The following is a 3327-nucleotide window of genomic DNA, read 5'->3' as shown; positions in this document are numbered from 1 at the left end:
AAAAATGGTAAGTTTTAATGTTACATACATCTTATCACAATTTTACAATTTTGAGAGAAAGAGACCGCAGATAGATTGGGAAGAAGCTGAAATATGCCAAGGCGTATAGCTGCGAGGTTGACAGGCTTTCGGGAGATGGGGAATTTTTTTTTTTTTTTCTGCTTCTTCATACTTTTCTGAACTTCAAAGTTCCTCCTAAAAGCGGGAGTGGACTGTTAGATTGAGAAAAGGAACGTAAAAATAGAACGGCTGAGGAAGGGGGTTCGAGCCAGAGCGAAAGGGGGCAGCCCGGGGGCGCGAGGGGAGCTGCGGGCTCGGCCTCCCTACCCGCGGCAGTGACCGGCTGCGCCGGGGCCTGGGGGCCGGGCTGGGCCCGGGGCCGGGGCGGAGGGCCGAGTCGGGGTCCGCCTCCACCTCGCGCGCGGCGCAGCGGTACTTGTCCGCCAGGTCCTGCAGCAGCGTGTTCTTCCGCAGCTGCGGCTGCTGCGCGGCGACCTCCCGGCAGGTGGGGCAGGCCCAGCGGTCCCCCGCGCCCCGTGCGTCCCACAGGCTCTCCAGGCAGCGGCGGCAGAAGCTGTGGCCGCAGGGCAGCGTGGCCGGACAGTCCAGCAGCCCCTGGCAGATGATGCAGCCCAGGTCGTCCTCGGCCAGCCACACGGGCACCGCGGGGCCCGGGCCCAGGCCCGCCATGGCGACCAGGCTGGGCGCGGACGTCTGGGTCGAGCCGGCCGGCCCCGGGCCGCGTCTCCTCAGGCTCCTCCCTCGCCCTTCCTCTTCCACCGGCCCTCCTCCTCTTCTCGGTCGCCTCTTCCCCTCCTCCCTTGGGGCCACCCAGTGTCCTTTCTCCGGTCCTGCTGAAAGCGGACTTAGAGCCTCCACAGCCCAGCGCGTATGGCAGAGCTGACCTTCCGTGGCGGCCCCCTGCCCTCGGAAACCCACTTGCCGCCAGCCGCTAGAACCCGCGGATGTCTCCGAGATTCCCTTTCGCTGGATGTGCCCCCATTAAGATGCAGCGCCATTGGATGTCTTCTTCCGCAGGCTAAAAATATATAAATACGAACGAGCCCGATCTCGTCTGATCTGGGAAGCTAAGCAGGGTCGGACCTGGTTAGTACTTGGATGGGAGACCGCCTGGGAACACCGGGTGCTGCAGGCAAAAAGAAAAAATACACACACACACAGACACACACAGTCAACAAAAAGATGCAACACCAACAACTCTTGGGAGGAAAGGACTCCATTCAGGAGCTCATTTGTGAGAATAAGCCCGCGAGGTGTCATCCAGCTGCTCTAACAAGTAGCAGGGGGTTAAAGATCACCCGTGCACAGTCACGGTGGCGGCGGGGGAGGAGGGGGAGTCTTCAAAAATGCTGATGTTCCGAGGAGCCAAAAAAAAAAAAAAGAAAAAAAACAATGCTGATGTTCAGGCCCCGCTCGCAGGGAGTTTGATTTCATTGTCTTGGGCGGAGCACGGGTATTTTATAAAACCTCCCCTACATGATTCTGACGCGCATTCAAAGCTTTTTAACTCGCAGTTATAAAGCAGAGTTGCGCGCTGTGTCCTTACTGCCCTCTGCGGGATGTAAGCGCGTTCCCCAACAGACACGCGGACAAAATACTAGAAAGTGTTTTCCTGAGATGGCTCACCTGCCGTTTGTGGGGTTTGCGTTCTCCCATTCACTCACCTTGTGCTCCAGTCCTAAGCGCATTGCAAGCAGAAAATATTAGAACTAAAAGACCACCAAGTCCTCCCAGATGACCCAAAGAGGTAAAGGAACTTCTAAGCTCTCATGGTAACAATGAGGCGTCAGAGACTAAAAGCCACAACTCCCCAGTCTGTTGAAATGAACTAACGATGCCTCATGCTTTACCCCTTCTCGCCTGGGCTCAAAGTAGGTATCAGATAATACAGGTTTGTAGCAGACCTTTGGATCACTTGAGGTCAGGAGTTCAAGACAGCCTGGCCAACATAGCGAACCCCCGTCTCTACTGAAAATAAAACAAGGCTGGGCGCGGTGGCTCCCGCCTGTAATCCCAGCACTCTGGGAGGCCACGGCGGGCAGATCACGAGGTCAGGAGGTCGAGACCAGCCTGGCCAATATGGTGAAACCCCTTCTTTACTAAAAATACAAAAATTAGCCGGGTGTGGTGGCGCCCACCTGTAGTCCCAGCTAGTTGGGAGGCTAAAGCAGGAGAATCACTTGAACCTGGGAGGCGGAGGTTACAGTGAGCTGAGATTATGTCACTGCACTCCAGCCTGGGTGACAGAGCGAGACTTTTGTCTCAAAAAATAAATAAGCAAAAACAAAAACAAAACAAACAAAAAAACAAAGCCAGTCATCTTGGTGCATGCCTGTAGTCCCAGCTACTTATGAAGCTGAGAACAAAAAAAATATTTGTGGTTATTTCCAACACTGGAAGTGTCATGGAGTAGGCAGCGCTGCTCATCAACATTTCCAGTGCTTTCCCTTTCTGGGCACAGGGTAGGACTGGCACTTCCCTGACCCACTTGAAACACACAGAGGTACTAATGTTACTTCCCACCAGCTTTAAAGGCAACTGAGCTGGCCATTGTATCCCTTTCTGCTAGCTGCGGAGATGAAACCGTCATTCAGTGATCTGGGTCACTGAGTGGCTAAGATGAGCAGACTCCCTGACAACCCACCCTAGGATATGTAGTAAGCGGGAGAAGAAAACCAGGATGTATTAAGCTTACTGAGATTAAGTGGGTGTGTATTGATACACCATAACCTAGCCTATCCTGACTGATAGATTACCTGGATCTTGTTCCAGAATCTCCACATTGAAGTAAAATCATAGCTTCTAAGAGCCTCTCTTTTTTTCTATAAAATGGGCATGATACTAAACAGTTAAACATGCTCAGATCTTCCAATTAAAAAAATAAAATCACTGTCCGGGCATTGGTGGCTCATGCCTGTAATCCCAGCACTTTGGGAGGCCGAGGCAGGTGGATTGCTTGAGCTCAGGAGTTTGAGGCTACCCTGAGCAACATGGTGAAACCCTGTTTCTACAAAAAAATACAAAAATTGGCCAAGCACAGTAGTTCACGCTTGTAATCCCAGCACTTTGGAAGGCCGAGGATGGTGGATCACCTGAGGTCGGGAGTTCGAGACCAGCATGGCCAGCATGGTGAAACCCAGTCTATACTAAAAATACAAAAGTTAACCAGGCCGGGCGCGGTGGCTCACGCCTGTAATACCAGCACTTTGGGAGGCCGAGGCGGGTGGATCACAAGGTCAAGAGATCGAGACCATCCTGGTCAACATGGTGAAACCCCGTCTCTACTAAAAATACAAAAAAATCAGC

General features: G+C 53.0%; 1 protein-coding gene across 3 annotated transcripts in view; it reads right to left on the bottom strand.

The window, feature by feature from the left end:
• Positions 1-804, bottom strand: part of RNF135 (ring finger protein 135) — a 16142-nt gene extending 15338 nt beyond the window's left edge. The window contains exon 1 of one of the 3 annotated variants that reach the window (XM_017542077.1): positions 328-804. In XM_017542077.1, coding sequence (XP_017397566.1) covers positions 328-690 — 363 coding nt within the window. In that variant the 5' untranslated portion in view covers positions 691-804. The remainder of the gene's footprint in view (positions 1-327) is intronic. The other 2 variants (XM_017542076.2, XM_017542075.2) reach the window with 2 other exon arrangements.
• Between the last annotated feature and the right edge of the window lie 2523 nt (positions 805-3327).

The sequence above is a fragment of the Cebus imitator genome, unplaced genomic scaffold (genome assembly GCF_001604975.1).
Source record: "Cebus imitator isolate Cc_AM_T3 unplaced genomic scaffold, Cebus_imitator-1.0 Scaffold140, whole genome shotgun sequence".
Taxonomy (NCBI): Eukaryota; Metazoa; Chordata; class Mammalia; order Primates; family Cebidae; genus Cebus; species Cebus imitator.
This window is presented reverse-complemented; position numbering and strand designations above follow the sequence as displayed.